The 19,871-nt window shown below is 33.7% G+C and overlaps 1 protein-coding gene across 2 annotated transcripts; it reads left to right on the plus strand.

Moving 5' to 3' along the window:
- The first annotated feature begins 33 nt into the window (after positions 1–33).
- Positions 34–19,759, plus strand: LOC115877322 (tonsoku-like protein). Of its 2 annotated transcripts, none has more exons than XM_030893462.1 (15): positions 34–217; positions 279–530; positions 587–997; positions 1,059–1,232; positions 1,967–2,402; positions 3,292–3,473; positions 5,273–5,424; positions 7,587–7,876; positions 9,098–9,324; positions 11,902–12,237; positions 12,289–12,514; positions 12,614–12,847; positions 12,905–13,095; positions 15,010–15,700; positions 17,614–19,759. In XM_030893462.1, exons 1-15 carry the CDS (start codon positions 205–207, stop codon positions 17,930–17,932), a joined length of 4,134 nt encoding a protein of 1,377 aa, XP_030749322.1. In that variant the 5' UTR covers positions 34–204; the 3' UTR covers positions 17,933–19,759. The 2 variants fall into 2 exon arrangements, with proteins under 2 accessions (XP_030749322.1, XP_030749323.1); XM_030893463.1 differs by having other exon boundaries at positions 12,304–12,514.
- Positions 19,760–19,871: the final 112 nt, after the last annotated feature.

Raw genomic sequence — 19,871 nt, forward strand, 5'->3', positions numbered from 1 at the left:
GAAGAAGAATTCTGAGTTCTAACCATATTTACTTGTCTTCTAAACATTGTTTTGTTATTAAAATACCGCGCTTATTTTACATTTATATAAGATAAGAAATGTTTAAATCTATGTTTGTTAAGCATAAACTATAAAAGGATTATCTAATACCAAAAATGTACCGGAATAGCCATTAATATATCGTGCTTGTTATAACCAACAACAATGGAAGAGAAAAGTAACGTTTGTTGCAATATTATTTAACATTATTTTTCTTAATATAGACGTTACCCTTTTAGAATTGTTAAAGAAAAAACAAAAAGCCTTTGGCAACGATCCTGCTTATATCTCAGCTTGTACAGATCTAGCTGAATACTACCTATCAGAAGATAAATTTAAGAAAGCTATTCAGGAATACGAAATCATTTCTAATCTATACAAATCAGATAACAAATTGATTTTATTTGCTCAAGCTAATAGAGGTATAGGTGAAGCATATATGGGTCTACACGAATTTGAAAACGCTTATAAACACTTTAAGATATATTTAAGTGAGTGCTTTGGTTTACTGATGTTTGCTTTTTAATTTATAATTGATATTTCTTAGATGTCTCCATTCAAGAGAACGATATATTAGAACAACAAAGAGCGTTAGCTCAGTTAGGTCACATGTACTTAACATGGTATTTAGAGATAGTCAGTGAGGATCACAAGAAGCATTTGATTCAGGCATATCAGTATTTTATGAAAAGTTTGAAGAAATGCGAAAACCTTCCAGAAAATATAGAAAAGCAGGACATGTTGGCGCGCCTTTTTGCTAATTTAGGTTTAGTAAAAGAAAATTTAGGTGAATACGGGACATCTTTAAATTTATATGAAAAAAGTATAAAAATTTGTGTGAAACATGAACTGTATGAGCAAATGTATCGAGGAAGAATGGCAATGGCTTCATTGTTTGACAAACAGGAAAAATATCAAGAAACTATCAAGCAATTTAATTTGGCAATAGAGATTGCAAGTAAGTTAGTGTGAAATTTAAAGTGTTTGATATGATATACTTTAAAATTCTATATTTGTAGAAAAATTAAGTACAAAACGTGTAGAATTAGTTTGTGCTGCATTACTAGCTAAATCAGACACTTTAATAAAAATAGCTGATTTTACTGGAGCCAAGACTTACTTGAGAAAGGCCTATAAGTTTAAGACACCAAATTTTGGAGATAGGAAATTGATTGAGAGGAACTTAAGAGTTGGTAAGTTACAGTTCATACCAAATAAACTTTTAGTCACGTGATTAAGCTTCACCAGCACAGCGTTGCCTACTTTTATATATTTTCTTTTAACCAAAATATTTTAGGAAACAAAAATAAAATAATTATAAATATATAAACAGTTATTAATTTACATCAACAAAACTCACCTTCTTAACAGCACTTAAGGGACATAAAGGGCCATTGCTACCACTTTTCCTTTCAAAATATTCTAATAATTTCTAATTATTAAGCTATCTTGTACACTAAAAGAGGTTCTAAAAAGAACAATGTTTGACTGCAAGGTCTGCTAGTAAACATTTTCAAGGCTTAAAGTATCACAACACTATTTTTTTAAACCAAAAACTCATAATACAAAACTAAAGTGTCAAAACAAATGACAATGTCAGGAAATAAATGAATAAATGCGGCAACCTGACATTTTTTACAGCAGAGCTACCACCTGAAAACCCAGCGCGAAATTTAAATTCCAGTTAGTCAGCCTGGCGCGGAATATGTTCATGGTTGGCAACAAAGAATTTAAAAATCGCGCCCTCGATTACATAACTAAATGTTTAATTTATATCAAACTTTATATCAAACTTTATATCAAATATACATTATAATATTATATGTATATATTATGCGATAATTTTATATATAAAATGACAGCGATCTTCTTTTCCAAGCCAACTATTCCGCCATTTTTTTATCAATATTTAACTTAATTCATTTAGTTGCTGCATTGTGTAAATTGGAAGACGACATCATACTGACAACCGACAAAAAAGAACTGAAAGAGCTTTACGAAAAAATGGGAGACGGTGCTTGCGATCTGAAAAACTTCTCTAAAGCCATCGAATATTATCACAAAATGTTGAAAACGGCAGAAATGATCGGGTCTAGCGACAAAGAATTGCAACAATGTTACTACAGTTTGGGAGAGACATATAAAGACAATGGCCAGTACCAGGAAGCGGAGGTATACTTTGAAAAAGAGTACGAATTGTGCAAGAACAATTTAAAAGACAGTTTAAACACTTTGTGTAAGATTGTGGATTTGAAAGAGCAAGCCAAAAGCGATGTGGAGGAAATAAAAACTGTTTATAACAGAGCTTTAGATAATTGTAAGAAGAAGAGCAATTTAAAGGAGGAAAAAATCATTCTTATTAGGTAAGTAAATAAGTAATTTAGTCAAGGTTGTATTTTAGGAATGATTAATACTATATACAGGGTCCCCAGGAATAAGTACAAGTATTTTAACTGGTAATATAATTCGATTCCAGAAACAGGACCATGAGTTTTTTTTTTCAATAAAAAAAGAAACTTTTCTACAGGGTTTGGCAATAGTGCGTCGGGCATCTGGAGTTCCTTGTTTAAGTGTAAACCTAAAGTACGCACGAGGATGTATTTCAGGAAAATATTTTAATATCTATAGGATGCCTCAAAAAAGTGTGAGCAGATTGGGATGATTTTTTTAAATGGAACACCCTGTATACTATTGCATTTTTTGCTTCCTTTCAGATCACTTTACATAATCCTAAGATATGAGTAAACATGTTTCGATAGTTTCAGAAATATTAATAAATAAATAAAAAATATATATTTTCCAGGCTTTCTTAAAAAAATTATTAAAAATACAAGAATTGTCCTGAAATCTAAACTGTATTAGGTATTTACTTTAGATGGTCTATTCTTACTTTGCTATAAATATGGTAATCGTAAATCATACAGGATGTTCAAAATTCTATGCTGACCTTTCTAAAATGTAAAATAATTTTTCTTTGTTTTTTAAAAAGTATCACGGAAATCTTCTTTTGGAAAAAACCAAAATAAAAACGAAACTTCTACACCCTGTATCTCCAAAACTACGCATTTTAGGACATAAATTTACACGAACTTTTTTACTTATTTTCATCTGCAGAATATGTTCGGACAACCATGTATATACGCATATTAAAAAATAGTTAAAACAAAAAAAAATTGAAATGAAAAAGCGATTTTTGCATATTTTGAACCAAAAAACGATTTTCTTGTTTGACAGGCGTTGCTTCTTTTTTAGGTACTTGAATTTTTTGAGACGAAATTTGTGTCACGGGGACGCTTATAATTGTGCACAGCGTTTGAACGAAATTAACGAGTTTTTAGGAGATGATGAACAATCGAGTTCTTCGTCTGATAACGAGAGCGAAGATTCTGGGAAGGTGCACGTCGGAGCAGATATTGTTCTAAGTGATATTAGCGGTAAGGAAATAGTTGTTAACCTTAATTTCTTCGTCTAAAATATTCGTTTGGTCATATTTCAAAAACTGCTTTACAAATATATAATATATAAATAGAATATAAACACTTACAAATATCTGTAAGTGGATATAGTATCCAACGGGAGATTATCCCTGACAGAGACATTTGTGTCTGTCATTTTAATCCACACAAATTGTATTTCCTGTCATTATTTGTCTGTCGAAATCCTCCCTAACTCATTGCATAAACTATATAAAAGTATCTGTATAAGCGTGTTGTTATATTTATTTTGTGAAACCTTTAAATAAAAGGATTAATGAAGGAGTATAATGCTATCCATGTATTCATGCAGGGTAGACGGTGGTAGGGCTCTAGGGTGGGGATTCTTGATAGTTCCGTTTGACAATTCATTTGACACATTTGAATTTTATTTGAAATTTTGTGGATTTGTCAGTCTTTACTGAACTTATTTTATGTTATTATTTATTCTCTAACTGGTAGGTGTTTAGAGGTAGTAAATCTAGAAGGAAATGATGGCAGAACATAAATTAACAGTGACACTATTGCAATTTATCGAAAAAGACTGTAAACTATTTGGATGTGAAGCGTCCGCTAGATCTCGGTCAAAAATCGGGGGAAATAATGGAACAACTTTTCGCTAGCAAGCGACTATACAGGTTGTTAACTGGACAGTTACTTATAGGGGAATAGAATGGCAACACTGCCTATTGAGAACGCGTGCACTTATAGGGTTTTCTGTCGACTCGTCCCGTCGCGTCATCTGTCGACGAGCTGGCCGAGCTTGCCATATTTCAACCATAAAACTTTTGCCGCGAGTAATAAACAAATTAACAACCTGTATAATATACATACGTGTAGTAAACCGATCATTTATGAAATTCACTTAAAATTAAGTAATTATATATTTTTTCTTGCATATTTTCTTTTATTTACTACTTGTCAAAGATTAGATGTCAAAGAATTTAGATACGTCAATTTGACTTACCTGCTTCAGTAGCGTATCGGATGTTTGTCGTTAATAAATAATTATTATAACTTATCTATTTTTATTAAAATGATATATTTTTATAACAATTTTAAGAACTACCAACATTTATTCACAACGTAAAATAAAACAACAAATTATTGAGTCTAACCCACGTCTACCCTACATCATATTTTTACACGTTTTGAATAAAATTAGAACGGCACTGATAAACCGGAATTTAAGTCGGCCATTTTAGAGACCCGTCGCGGTCGATCTAAGATTTCTGATATGTTCCTTTCTAAATCTTTTTATTCAAAGTATTTTACCATCAGTTCAAACCATGTTCAAACGAAACTTAGCAACGTTGTTTGACATCCATGTAAAAAATGTCTATACCTATGTGGCGGATAAAAAAAAATCTATGTAAAATCTCCCCAATTGCTGTCCTCCTATGGTCCTCCTTTCACGCAGTTGAGCAGCTCTGAACTGTTCAAGAACGCGATACTCTCACTCCATTCAATTGAGTCATAAAGTTCCAGAAATGTTCCGCGCCATATGGAGGCACGAGGCTATCGCGCACAGCTCCTTTGAGAACCGTTCTCGAGTAGCCCCAGGGCGTAAAGCCCGGAACTCGAAGTTCGCGAATGCAGGACACCAAATGAGAGGTTACACGACAGTGACAGTTATCTGTAATTCTAATTACAGGTAAATTGTATTTTCTCGCATTATGCTGTCACCCTTCAGAAACGTTCCTTGGACAGACTAATATTCTAGGTTTTTTCGACAGGTTTTGAAAATAAGATTGTTTTAGATATGTCGGAAGATTCCGATTATGAAGTAACTGAACCCAGTGCTGCTCAACCTGCAACGAGAAGAAGAAATCAACCTAAAGTGAAATTTAAGAAGAATCTCAATGGAGAGTGGCCGTTACATGTTGCCGCCATTAAAGGAGACATGAAAATGGTAAAAAATACATACAGTTCCTTTCTAATATAAATAAGGAAAACCAGAGAAGTTCTAATAAAATATGCATAGAGAGAATTACAGTATGAAAAATCACAGTATGAAAAAAAAACTTAAAAAAAACATAACAAAACTCTTTAAAAATATATTTTTATAGTAGTTTCTGTATACAGGGTGACCCATCGAAAACGTTCCGCAAGGCATAACGGCCAGGATATTTTTTTTTTCAAAAAATCCAAAAACACGTCAATTTTGTTTGTGAGGGGGACAACTTTTGCCCCAAAAATTATTGCAAAATCTTCAACCCTCTAAGCGGGGGTGTTATCCCCCAACTTTCTTCAAATGGGAAGGGGGGTCAAGTGGTACCGCAATGAAAAGGGCTTTTTATTCTCTATACTTTCCCGCTTCGTTTTTGAAAATCGGTCGAGTCATTGAGAAAATATGAAGGATTGAAATTTGAAAAGTTTATTTAAACATTTATCAGGGTAAATGATAAGGATAAATTCCTTCGACGATTTTTTCACTTGCCACAAGATTGAACGATCAGGTGCGGCAGTTGCTAGATTGCTGTTCTGTGACTTGTGCGTTGAAGTTCTTCTCAATATCGTTAAACTTTTTAACAATTATGGTGTACTCACTTGCAGAAAAAGTTTAAAAAAAAAGAAGAGTTGAAAAAAAAAGAGAAATTTGAAAAGTTTATTTAAACATTTATCAGAGTGATAAGGATACATTCCTTCGACCAATTTGCTGTTTTTTCTTATTATTTCTAGATGTTTACGCATTTTTTCACTTGCCACAAGGTTTATCGATCAGGTGCGGCAGTTGCTAGATTGCTGTTCTGTGACTTGTGCGTTGAAGTTCTTCTCAATATCGTTAAACTGTCCCAAAATAGAATTTCAAAAAATACCAGCCCACACGTTCAATTTCTGAGGGTTTTGTGTGTTCACCTCGTGAAAAACGCCTCAGCCCAGTACCGACAGTTATGACGATTAACTACATCGTTTAAAAAGAAAGTACACTCATCCGAAAAACACGCATTAAATAGGAAATTATTATCATTCGCCACTCGTTCACTCACAGTTTCAAAAAATTGCAAGCGACGATCAAAATCGTCTTCGTTGTGTTCTTGTACCAATTGAATTTTGTACGGGTGGAACTTGTGTTTTTTTAATATCCTTTGGACACTGGTACGATTCACGCCGGCTAATTTTGCATTGGCTAATTTTCTTGTACTCAGCGTACTATCCATGGCAACTTGGCCCAATACGAATACCTCCATAGCTTCATTTACTACAGGGATTTCCCTCTGCCTTTTTTTTTATTCATAACGGAACCAGTTTTGCGAAATTTTGCTGCTAACTCGCGAACAATTTTGCCATAAAGGTGTTTTTCAGGATGGAATTCATTGAATATCTGCGGAACCCGATTGCTACATTCATTATTTTTAAAATAAAGTTCGATTATTTTCACTTTTTCTGCAAGTGAGTACACTATAATTGTTAAAAAGTTTAACGATATTGAGAAGAACTTCAACGCACAAGTCACAGAACAGCAATCTAGCAACTGCCGCACCTGATCGTTCAACCTTGTGGCAAGTGAAAAAATGCGTAAACATCCAGAAATAATTAGAAAAAACAGCAAATTGGTCGAAGGAATTTATCCTTATCATTTACTCTGATAAATGTTTAAATAACTTTTCAAATTTCAATGCTTTATATTTTCTCAATGACTCGACCGATTTTCAAAAACGAAGCGGGAAAGTATAGAGAATAAAAAGCCCTTTTCATTGCGGTACCACTTGACCCCCTTCCCATTTGAAAAAAGTTGGGGGATGACACCCCCGCTTAGAGGGTTGAAGATTTTGCAATCATTTTTGGGGCAAAAGTTGTCCCCCTCACAAACAAAATTGACGTGGTTTTGAATTTTCTGAAAAAAAAATTACCCTGGCCGTTATGCCTTGCGGAACGTTTTCGATGGGCCACCCTGTATAAATCTTGGTACATATACGTGGAATCAAATTCTGAACATATTTTCTCTTTTACTGCTATTTAGAAGAAATAGTAACTGCTTTTACTGCGATTTAAAATTAGTTTTGAACCTTAATAATATAATACACTGTATTTTTATTCGGGACACTCTACACATCTAAATTATTCCACCAGATGGAGTACTGGTTGAACGTTGGCCACCCCGTCAACGTCAGAGACAACGCCGGTTGGCTACCGTTGCACGAGGCAGCCTTGCACGGTCACCTGGACATTGTCCGGCTTCTGTTGGACCACAAGGCGGCCATAAACGACCGCGGGGGCGCCGAATGCAACGGCATGACCCCCCTGCACGACGCCGCCGGGAACGGTCACCTGGAGGTGGTCAAGTTGATGCTGGACAGGGGAGCTTCCGCGTTGGTCAAGTCGGATGACGGGTGTACGCCTCTGACCGAATTGAAAAAATGGTAAGTTATTTAGTGGATGTGGTGTATGGCCTTGTACAAAATCCATTGCTCATATTTCTTGATCTATATGACTAACTTATGGCAATTATGTAATTTTATTTATTATATAAAATTATATATTTTCGACGCGTAGAAAATTATTATTTTACGTGTATATGTACGTAGTAGTGTATATTACGCGTATACGTAGAAAATGTAGAATATTGAGTAGAAAATGTATAAAAATCTGAGAACAGGACCAAAAAATTAATTTTGTATATTTAAAGCCGGTTTTTTCCTTTTAGATGTTTCTTTATTATTTTCTTTAAATTCTTTAAGTGTTAAAACTGTAAAATGTGTACGCGCGCTATCTCTCTATTCTGTGACGGTAATAACTCCCTGAATATAAGAGGCAGTAATCGATCTGAAGACTATTAGAATATTTTTTTTCTGTTTAATCTGAAGACCGTACGGAAATGTCTGATTTTTTTTCTTTGAAAGTTTTCGTTGTTCCTTTTTTTAATTTTACCATAGGAAGCCTGTGGTGTCATAAACTATATACATATAATAATAATTATTGTAGTTTGTAGTTCTTACTTTCATTATGTTAGATATTCTTATTTTTTGTTGTTCTGTTTGAGTCTTACCAAAGTTCACAGAATTACATAGAATTATTCTGTAAACTTTGAACTTACTATTGAAAACTTTTAAGATATGTGTAAACTTCGATTATAGTGTGTAACAAATCAAGGAAAATTTCGACATCCAGAAAATGACAGAAAATACGATATGCCTGTGAATTATAATGACACAACAGTCACTGTCACGCATCCTTCCGTTGTACATATCAATTTAAAATAATATGGAATTTAATACATAGTTATGCCCCTCCCCCCTTTTTTTTTGACATACTATATCCTATCCATCTGTTAAATAATAAATAACAATTTAGAGATATCGTTATTAGTTTATTTCTTGTACTAATCGTTGCGATTGAAGTATTTGAAATAAATATAAACTCAAAAAAATGTAGAAAATTAGTTGGTGTAGAAAACACGGTAGAAAATATAATATTAGTTGAAATAAAGAATGTTTTTTATTTTTTATTGACAAAAGAAAACCTATACACCATACATGTTTTAAACAGATAAAAAAATAAGTTTACAAAATGGCTCCTTTATACACGTTTAAAATATTTGTTTGTGGACAAAATGTCTAAAATATAACAACCCTCTTTCTCAGGTATAACAGGTCGGAAGGTTTATCTGTCGAACAACAGACCTTGTATGAAGAACTCGCAGAGAGACTGTCTGGAACCTTAGATAGAGCCGGTCAGAGCGACTTGGTTGTCACTAAGTCTAGAAGTCCCGAAAAGCGTACTGCTTCTAGGGGATCTCCTTCAAAAGTCGGATCTTTGAGAAGAAATGCTTCGTTTTATGACGTGGATGATGAGGAAGAAGAACAGGAAGGTAAGTTTGATACAAGTATACCGGGTGCGTCTCAGAAGTGGCTCACCCCTATAACTTTTTTAATTTTTCAGTAAAAAAAAACAGATTTGGTATGTTGGTATAAGACATAAATTAGGATTGATTGGCGTATTCAATTGTTTTTGCTCACTTCCTGTTTCACCGGAAATGACTACAACTTTTGATTTTTAAATGGCACCCTCAGTATATTTCTACTTTATTCAATAGAAAATAACACTCTGAATAGAATTACATATCATCAACTTTTGACATTTTCGCATATGGTTTATTTGAAATTATAACTTGCGGTTCGTAACGAAAATTTGACTCGAAATACCAAGTGTGTGGTTTCAAATTATTCGCAGAAAAATGCCTTTTCCACATATGCTCATGAGCCACCCTCGTTCCATTTTAAAAAATTGAGATATGATTAAAAATACGATTTGAGCATTTTCTAACTGGCCAGGACAAGACCCTAAAAACATTAGACGATCCAATCTATTTTTCCAAGGCTCCTTGATTAAAAATTAGTGTTTTACAAAATTTGACATATGATACGTGATTCTATTCAGAATGTCATTTTCTATCAAATAAAGTAAAAAAATATCGAGGGTGCCATTTAAAAACCAAAAGTTGTAGTAATTTCCGGTGAAACAGGAAGTGACCAAAAACAATTGAATACGTCAATCAAACATGATTTATGTTATATATACTAACGTACCAAGTCTCGTTATTTTATCTGAAAAAATAAAAAAGTTATAGGGGGTGAGTCGCCGAGACGACGACCATTCGTGCCATGAACCTTGGTACGTCTGATGTCGAGGATGGAGAGCTGGCCTCTGTGGAGCCGTCTCAGATACTGGCTTTTGTTAAAGCCCTGAGACTGTATGATGAGTTATAACTCGTTATAACTCAAGAAAGGGGAACACACAATAGATCTATAAGGTCGCGGTGATTAACTCCCCTCCTAAACATTCTACATTCTATAGGGGTGAGTCACTTTTGAGACGCACCCGGTATAGATAATGTAATAATATGTAAGTTAATGGTATAAATTTATTACAAGATTGATTTTATTTTATGGTATTCCTCTTTTTTTGCAAGTTCTGCATATATTATGAATATATTTTTTCATTTCATCATGTAAGATTTTGTATCATAGCCAAATGCGATTCATCAAAGCAATGACTTTTGCGCTAGACGATATTAATATCGGTTGATAGTAATATCAGAATTGGGATTAATATCGGATGATCGCATCGGAAGCTGTATAATCTCATATTAATATTGCATGACCGTCTATTTCGGATAGTATAGATTCTAGTAGATAGATAGTAATAGGACAGTCTATATTAGTGATGTGTCGGTATTTGAGTAACGCGATTTTGGAGCGGTATTTTTTTGTAACGTCGTGTCGCGCTCCATAACGAATTAGGAACCTGTTACTGAAGAACGACGATCATAATGACGACAAAATTATAAATTATTTATAATTTGCAAATAAATTATTTATAATCGCACTTGAAGTTAGCTCGAACCGTAGTAACCGCATAGCGACGTGTTTAGCTCCAGCCGTCGCGATTTCGTCGGTCGCCAACAGTAGTATCTGGAACTGGTATGCCCGTAGCACCGCGCGATCTCGATCGGGACGTATTCGCTCCAGCCGTCGCGCTCCTAGAGTTGTAGTTCCCCGTCGCCAACAGAAGTAACTGCTGTAACTGGGCATCGACGCTCGACCTCGGCGGCGACCTACTTCGCTCCAGTCGTCGCGCTCCTAGAGTTTTAGTTCCCTGTCGCGCACAGAAGTAACTGCTGTAACTGATTATTGACGCTCGACCTCGGCGGCCACGTACTTCGTTCCAGCAGTCGCTGGAGCGCTTCTAGGGTTTCGGTTTTGCCTGTCGCGATTTGGTCGGTTACTATTGGCGTTGGTGCTCCCGTCGCTACGTTTCTTTCGAAATATCGATTTTTGGTATGTACTAGGCATGGTATAAAATAGTGTTGTTTGAAAGATGAAACGCAAAAGCAAATAAAATAAAATAAAAATATTTTATTTTGCTTTTATACATTTATATAAGTTTTATTGTTTATATCTATTTTTAAGGTTAGGTTAGAACAATAAACAATTTTTTTTGACAGTGGTTTGGACATTGTTCTTGATTTTAACATTAAATATATTATATTGCAATACACATAAATATGAGCCGTTCGTTTTATTTAAACGAAAATTGATAAAGAAAAAAAAAATTAAAGGAATGTCATCGTTTTTCTAAAAATGAGATAGATTGGCTATACACAATAATAAACTCGATATTTAGAAAATGAGTGGCGGATAAAAGTTACATGAATCTACAAATATAGATAAGTTAGATATATTTTTAGCGAGGACCGCAACACTTTGGAAGTCGGAACCTCGGTTACAAAATCGCGGTATTTTGTCGTGGTATTTTTCTGGAACGGTCGCTATTGTATCACGCGACTCACGTGGAACTGGTATTCCCATCACTAGTCTATATATTCTATTCTACCTATATGTCGGATAGTTTTTAATAAACGATTTTCCGCCATTTGCAATCTTAGAGACACCGGATACCAACGAGTTCTACACACAACCCAGTCTGGAAGAAGAAAGAAACGCCTCTCTAGAGTATCAATCCGTGATGCAGAACCTGCGACACAAGAACTACCAGACCGAAAAACAGCCATCGCCTGTCAAGTCTCAGTCGGATAACAAGAGATCCGCTTACGTAGCGGATGTCGATTTTGTGGATGAGAATGATTGGTTGGAGGAGGACGTTAGACCTACGAAAAACAAGCGAAGAAAAACGGACGAATCTCTGAAATTAACTACTAGGAGTAGGTCGTTTGGACAGGATAGTTCGAATAGATCACCAAGAATAAGCACGAGGACAGAAGGTATATTTTATCATATTTTTATGTGATTAAGGAACACCCTGTATATTCTAGACCAACTTTGCGCAGATTTTGAGAGAAACGACTTAGATTGGGGGGAGATTCAAACAACGCCAAATATCCGAAGAATTTCCGATGAAAGCAATACCAGTTCGAGCGGTTCAAATAAATCGAAAAGAAAAACACAAGCAACCTTGTTAGATGCTGGTTTTAGTAAGAAAAGAAACAGCAGTTCCCCAGGGATTAGACCTGCATGGAGGAGGCACACCAGCTCTGATGGGTAACTTGAGTTATTTATATTTGTCGTTTTTCTTTTGAATACAAAATTTAAATGAAAGAAACATAAGTGAGGTGATTTATATTCTTATTTCGTTCACAGTTTGGTACAAGCAAGAATACCCTCCTTCAGTCAAATTTCTACCTCTTCAGTGGAAGCTGACTCTACAACCTTACCCCAAAGTCAGATAGACCACACCTCTAATGTTTTGGACCCAACTTTGTTTGTTGACGTTCAAATTGAAGGAAGATTGTTTAGAGTGCCAGTATTATTCTCCCAAATCCAAAGCAAAACGATAAAGTGGCTTGCCAGCGAAGCTGCACATAGATATGCCAGGTATGTCTGACATCTTATTATGTGTTGAAATTTATTAAAATATGACATTATTTTCAGTAAAGAATATATGAAACCTACGTTAGAACTAGAAACAGTCTCAGGAGCTGTGTTGGCTGATGACGATCTGCTTAGTTTGCTTTTCCCCATGGGTAGTACTCAAGCTGAGAAAGTAATTGCCAAGGTCACCGAATGGAGTCTTCCACCGTTGATTGATAGATACATGGATACTTGTCATCATATGAGTTTAGGTTGGTATCAGTTGTCAGTCAGGCAACTTCATTAGTTTGATGCAGTCACAAAACATCCCCCTTTAGAACATTTTCTGTAATGGCAATGACTGGAAGTAAAAGCTATACTGTGCGAACAAACACTAGAGGCGCTGCTAGTCATTAAAAAGTTGACAAATATCCATTTGTTTTTTAAATATGTCAATATTTTTATTTCGTTGTGTTTTGTGAATATTCGGTGTGCGGTTTGGTTTGGTTTGGTCTGGTTTATTTGTACTTATATTACTAAGTACATTTTATTTTAATTATTCATATTTCATTGCAATGGCTTTTTTCGACCTAGAACGCAAACCTGCGAAGAACTGTAGCGTTTCTAATTGCGACAACAAAAATGGCAGTTTTTTTCGTTTTCCAAATTCCCGGAAAGATTCGAGTTGTTTTGTACCTTTTTTTCAGTTCATAGGTATGTAAAATACATAATTTATAATAACATCAATAATTGTTTTATTTTTGTAATGTTCGATCGGGTATTGATATAAACTTTTTTTTATTGTGACAAAATAGGTATATTAAAATTAAATTATATGTTATATAGAAATTACAATTTTTTATTGTAATTTTTAATGTACAGGGTGGTCCGAACTGTATTCCGGAAACTTCGGCAGCATATTCTGCAGATAAAAATAAGTAAAAAAGTTCGTATAAATGTATGTCCTAAAATGCTTAGTTTCGGAGATACAGTGTGTAGAAGTTTCATTTTTATTTCGATTTTTTCTAAATAATTTCTGAAGTAACGTCAATATTTGGATGAAAATTGGTGCCTGGGAGTTTTTTGACATGAGAAATTTGATTTGATGTCAATAGGACTCCTACTTGTAGAGGGCGCCACCTACATATTTTTAACTGGTTTGAGAAGTAATAACTTTTAGTCCGTACCTGTATAAACTACCGAGGAAAAAATATACATTTACGATGCTTTCTACGTAAAAAAGGTCTCTTGGTAAAAATCGCTACGAGTAATGGTTCTCGAGATATTTGGAATCAAAATTATCAATACCTGTCATCATTGACATAAATTCAATATTTTGACTTAATAGTTATTAGACTGAAATCATACATTTGAAACTTTTTGTGCCAAAAGTTCAACAAAAACTGTTAAATCATCAATTATTTGCAGAAAAATTTATGATTGATTTAAAAAAATTAAAATTTATTATTTCAGTCAAATAACTATACTCAACGCGTGTTCTTATTTTTTGTCAATAATGACATGTATTGATCATTTTCATTTTAAATATCTTGAGAACGGTTGCTCGTACCGATTTTTACCAAGAGACATTTTTTACGTGGAAAGTCATGGAAATGTATATTTTTTCAGTCAGTAGTTTTATACAGGTACGGACGAAAAGTTATTACTCTTCAAAATAGGAGTCATTTTGACATCAAAAAATCAAATTTATCGTGTCACAAAACCCCCAGACACCAATTTTCATCCAAATATTGACGTTACTTCATAAATTATTTGGAAAAAATCGAAATAAAAATGAAACTTCTACACCCTGTATCTCCAAAACTAAGCATATTAGAACATACATTTATACGAACTTTTATACTTATTTTTATCTTCAGAATATGTTGCCGAAGTTTCCGGAATACAGTTCGGACCACCCTGTGTAATGTAATTTTAATATACCTATTTCGTCACAATTAAAATAATTAATAATATAATTCAAAGTAATTTAAAAAAAAATAAATATAGGGATCGATATTTCATGAATTTAGTGCGCGAACAAACTCAAGGGGATGCTTTTTTACTTTCATTTCATGACATATAAGTCAAAATCATACAAGGGGATGTTTTGTGTACGCAGTCTTAATGATACTGATGACAGTTTTCACTGTTTCACTGATATTAATTGCCTTTTTGTTGTATAGATGTTGACACAGATCTGTGCCAATTAATTGAAACACTATCAGTAAACTTAGACCTAGAAAACCGCGGAATCCTAGGAACACATCTATCACCCCTACTAAAAGCGATAAACCATCAAAAAAATCTGACGGAAATCAACTTATCAGGAAATTTCTTGAACACGTCATGTATAAACATGCTGTGCACCAGCCTGGTTACCTTGCCCAACTTGAGAGTACTAAACTTGAGCTGTACAGACCTACAAACTTCCCATTTAAGTCTACTCACTAATACTATAACCAATCACACGTCGGTATTCTCAAACTTGAGCGTCCTGAACTTGAGCCACAACCTCCAATTGAGTCAAGGCTGTTTGAAGGATTTAGCCGCCATAACTAGGGTGATTAATCTAAAAACGCTTGATTTAAAAGAGGTAAAACTGAATGGATTGGCTGCGTTTTGTGACAGTATATGTCTGAAAACTGTTGAGCGACTTGACGTTAGTTCAAACGAGTTGGAGGTTAGGGATGTGAGGAGGATACTGTCGTGGACGGATAGGAGTGTGTTAAAGGAACTCAACTTGTCTAATAATGCGATCAGTCAGGGTTTAGGACCGCTGTTCGAAGTGTTGGACGGACAGAAAGAGATAGTTTTGGAGAAGGTTGGACTGAGTCGATGTAATGTTACGGATTCTGAGTTATTTGAACTACTGGGGTGAGTAATCAGTTTTTAGTAAACGTATTTCTTAGGCTGTATTCCGTTACAAAACCAGGCGAACCAGACTGGTATACTACGGTAAAGAGCGGTTCCTGAAAAACATCGGTTTGGTATGGAACAGTTTGGTAAAATACTGGAAATGCCAAATGTTGACGTTTTCTAAATTTCAATACCTTTATTATTAAATTTATCTTTTATGCATTTTTAATGTACCTATTCGCTGCTTTTACGTTGGCTTCTTCTTTTCAATGGAGTTTAATATTGAAAAGTACTTTATTAATAAACGGTTAAACTCGTTATACAGCTCAGGTGAAGATTTGCAGGTCCAATATTAAAACAGATCAATAATAAATAAACAAATCTAATCAATATTTTTTATATTTTTATAGCTTACAAAACATTCACGAGTACTTGTCCTGTTTTTCATGTTTTCTTTAAATGTTCCTGACTTTAAGAAACAATGGCTGCATGATAAGTTTAAATGGTCCTAAAAGTCATTTAATTTAGTTATTGAAATTTATTTACCTTTACTGCCTACCTCCATTGCTTTTGGATGTAAATATAAAATATTCCAAATTTTATAAATTAAATGAGAATTTCACTCGAACTTCCAATATTTGCTTGATTTCTGTATAAATGACATTGATTGACAAACAAAACCAGAAAAACCAGCCTTTTTAGAAATTTACCGAAAATGCAAACTTATCCTACATCACAGAGAATTGATATAATTCTATTAGTTGGTAAATGCAGTGTGCATTCACCAATTAATCGAATATTCTGAATTTTGCTCCTGATTTTATCTAGTCTAGGTTTTTCTATAGGGATATGTTAAAGACAGTGTTTACAAAAATCGAACTAGTGTCGACAACATGAAATTATTGTAGCTGCTTTTCAAGGTAGAACTCCACATTATGCCCTTTAAAATGAAAAGATCCTTTTGAAAAGAATCATTTTTTGCAGTTAACAGGAAAGGAAGCATTTTGAGCATTTGATTTCATTTAGCTAATTTTTGTCGCCTAATTATAGGTTTATACCTAGTTTTAATTCTGTAATAATTAAAATATGTTTTAAACGTGTACCTTTGTATTACCCTTGAGTATTTTACTCTATAATCTTTAATTTTTGTTAACTTAACAAAAAGTATCACACAGCCACCTAGATTTTTTCAAATAGTAAAGATTTACTGACGCAAAATCTTAAAAATTAAGATATCTCGGAAAATCTTTGTCTGAGGGGTAGGTAACCTCAATAATATTTTGAAGATATATAAATTCCCCATTGAACACCGGAAAAATATACTAGGTGTTCCATTTAAAATAAAGGAATAACTTGCTTTTAAAAGTGACTAATGCTCAATATTAATTTTGTCTCACCTTGTATAACTTTTCGGGCCAAATTTCAATTTGGTTTAACATATAATGGTTACTGTAATTAAATATCAGGCTATACAAGGTCAACGAAAATTTAGGTAGCTGTTATCGAAATTTAAAATTTACTCTTCATTTTCACAAAATGTGAAATATGTCAAAATCTAAAAATCAATTAATATTAGGGTATTCCATTAGAAAAAACACAACTTTGATGTGTAACTTTTTTTGGGGACACCCTGTATAATTCTATATATTTTTATAAAATCCTTTCAGTTAACTACATATACTGCCAAAATTTCATTTCGATATAAATTACCGTTCTCTTTGGAGCTTCCGCGGCGTATGAGAGGCGCCACCCTGTATTACGACAAAACCACCATTTCAATATTATTTTAATGCGATCAACATGACAGCGCGGGCGGCGTGACTTAGGTAGTAATAATTTCAGATTTTTGCCGTTGAAGCGCTCCGGTCGGAATTTGTTGAAATCAACTGAAATGCACCAAACCTATATACTATTCTTTTTTTTTTTGGTAGGTTGGCTCCAAATTTGACATCACTAAATCTATCCTACAACAAAGACTTGACGTCTATCAGTCTACGTAGGTTATTAGGAAGAAGCAACTTGCAATACCTTAACCTAATATGTTGCGAGAATATTTGGAAGTATTTCGACCCATGCGAGGAAGGTTGGTACGTGGATTTTCGGGGAAATACCGGTGAAACAATTTTGAAATTGTCAGGAGGGAGGAGAGAATACTTAGATTGCATCACGAATCTGTTTCTACAAAAGTATCCTTCATGTAATGTTACCAGGTCAGATAATTTTTTAGCAATTGCATTGACAACTACCTAAGTTTTTGTTGATTGGTATTTTTTGTGACAAGAAAATCTTATTAAGTGAAATATTTTTTCATCATTCCAGAGCTGGGCATTATTAAAAAAAATAAAATTTCTTTGGGCTGTTGAAATCTTGCTACAAAAAATGACCAGGCTTTTATTTTTATATGAATCTTTTTTTATACATTTGTTTTTCTATTTTGCTTGAAGTATAAATTAAATTAAACAGGGGAAGTCCAAACTTGTTTCTTTTATTTGTTAATATAATTTTTGTATACATCTCAATATACAGGGTGTGTGAAAATTCTTCATAAAATCAACTATTTTCACTGAATCGATTTCTTTAAAGCTTCTAGCTTTTTCAAATTAAATTATAATTGATTGGCTTTTAGAAGGTCACTGTGACGCCGTTTTTTTTCCTTGATCGTATAATATACGGTAAGATTTTTAAAATACTTTCATATAGACACCCTGTATATACCCTGCTAATTGTTATTGTAGCTTTAATCAAAAGTACATATATTTGTTAAGCATTAAATATTAGTGAATAAATTGCATTGTTGATCAATTGAATGACATTGAATCATTTTATATCATTTATTTTATTGGAACTATATTTTTATACCAAATTCTTTTTTTAATAAAATATTGTAAAACGGTCAGTTGAATTGTTGAATAAAAGACATGTTTACGTACGAATATATTTATTTATATAAATAAAATACAAACAAATCATCTCTTTCAACTAAAATATAAATAAAAATCATGGTATGCCACAAAACACAGATTTCAAATTTATACCATTTGAGCAAAAAAACATATAGGATAAAGAAACAAATAATGTTGACGTGAAAATATGACCTATAACTATGACAATTTTAAGCAAAAATTAGGGATGGATTTTTTCCCGATATATCGATATATCTTCACCTATCTTATCGAATAATAATAGGTGGTTTCTAAACAGTAATATAACTATCTTAATCGGTAATATAACTTACCGAGGACCATCAGTAATTCGATAGTCATATTGAGATAATTGTCGATATATCGATATGTAAAATAGGTCGATAGGTGAATTGCAATTACTTATCGATATATAAAATCCATTATATCGCCCATCCCTAAGAAGAAAAAAATTGTGGCAAATGGTAGATCATATTTACATGGCGACATAATATACAGGGTGATTCTCTAGCTTCGAATATATTCAGCAAATCAAAGGTTTTTTTTTGATAACATACTAATAATTGCGCTCTTTTAATGTAAGATAGTTTTAAACAGTGTTTCCCCGTAATTTGGGACATTCAATTAAAGAAACTCGTCAAAGTGTCTGAGCATATTTCCGAAAACCGTCGATTTACTCAATTCGTTCCAAGTTGAAGAATCACCCTGTATAATTTATTAAACGAATACGGTATTTTATTTATTGCATAACGAAACCAATGGGGATTTTCATGAAACAACGGCGGGCAAAAAAGCTAGTAAACAAGTAATTATTTCGCTTTATAAATAGCATTTGTGAGCGATAGAAATCGTACCGGGTACGCGCTTGCCAAGGTCGTACCGAGTGCAACCAGAGCTTGACACGAACGTAAAACGTCTAACTTCTACGCTAGTGTCGGCCTTTAAGGTGACTGCACAGCCTTTGAAACTATGCGATAGTGATGTGCACTTCGAGAGAAAAAAAAATATCGATACACTCATCAAATATATCGATATTTAGACGTATCGATCAAAAAATTCAAACATAGCAACACGAACACGAATGTCTAACGTTCACGTTAGTGTCACGTCGGTCTAAAAGGCCTTTGAAATAATGTGTTAGTGATGTGCACATCAAGAAAAAAATATCGATAGGTTTATCAAAAATATCGATACGTTTATCAAAAATATCGATATCTAGATGTATTATATACAGTGCCGGTCAAAAAGTTCCCGACAATTAGGATACA

Source organism: Sitophilus oryzae, unplaced genomic scaffold (assembly GCF_002938485.1).
Source record: "Sitophilus oryzae breed Bouriz unplaced genomic scaffold, Soryzae_2.0 scaffold_1443_pilon_pilon, whole genome shotgun sequence".
Lineage (NCBI taxonomy): Eukaryota > Metazoa > Arthropoda > Insecta > Coleoptera > Curculionidae > Sitophilus > Sitophilus oryzae.

Bases quoted from the DNA above. Each gene is read 5' to 3' on its own strand.
- LOC115877322 (XM_030893462.1), top strand. The intron at 12,515-12,613 runs GTAACTTGAGTT...TTTCGTTCACAG, and splicing joins AGGCACACCAGCTCTGATGG to TTTGGTACAAGCAAGAATAC. The intron at 13,096-15,009 runs GTTGGTATCAGT...TTTGTTGTATAG, and splicing joins TTGTCATCATATGAGTTTAG to ATGTTGACACAGATCTGTGC.